The 334-nt window shown below is 52.4% G+C and overlaps 1 protein-coding gene across 1 annotated transcript in view; it reads right to left on the reverse strand.

The window, feature by feature from the left end:
- Positions 1-334, reverse strand: part of LOC119586828 (proclotting enzyme-like) — a gene marked incomplete in the record, with an annotated part of 21,177 nt that overhangs the window by 8,205 nt on the left and 12,638 nt on the right. The window contains 1 exon segment of the mRNA XM_037935551.1: positions 14-200. Coding sequence (XP_037791479.1) covers positions 14-200 — 187 coding nt within the window.

Below are 334 nucleotides of genomic sequence, written 5' to 3' on the forward strand. Positions count from 1 at the left end.
AGCAAACACTAACTTCCTGTAATCGACGCAGTGACTCGCCGTGACGACATGGGTAGTCGTGACAATAGCTCCCCCACAGAACAAATTGCCGATATTCGTTGAGATATCCAACAGGACCATCCATGGGTACTCGCCCTTCGTCGCCTCCTCACCGCCCACGATTCTGGTTGGTCCTGCGTCGTCTGGGGCAACGCCGCACACTGAGGGGGGAGATAGATGATGACTGGGTAAGGGCAATAGGTGGTTATGACAGTGTTATGGTAGGGTTATGGTAGTGGACAGGCTATAAAAAGTGGGTTTTGGGGGGAGATAGATGACTGGGTAAGGGCAATAG

The sequence above is a fragment of the Penaeus monodon genome, chromosome 22, assembly GCF_015228065.2.
Source record: "Penaeus monodon isolate SGIC_2016 chromosome 22, NSTDA_Pmon_1, whole genome shotgun sequence".
Classification (NCBI taxonomy): Eukaryota; Metazoa; Arthropoda; class Malacostraca; order Decapoda; family Penaeidae; genus Penaeus; species Penaeus monodon.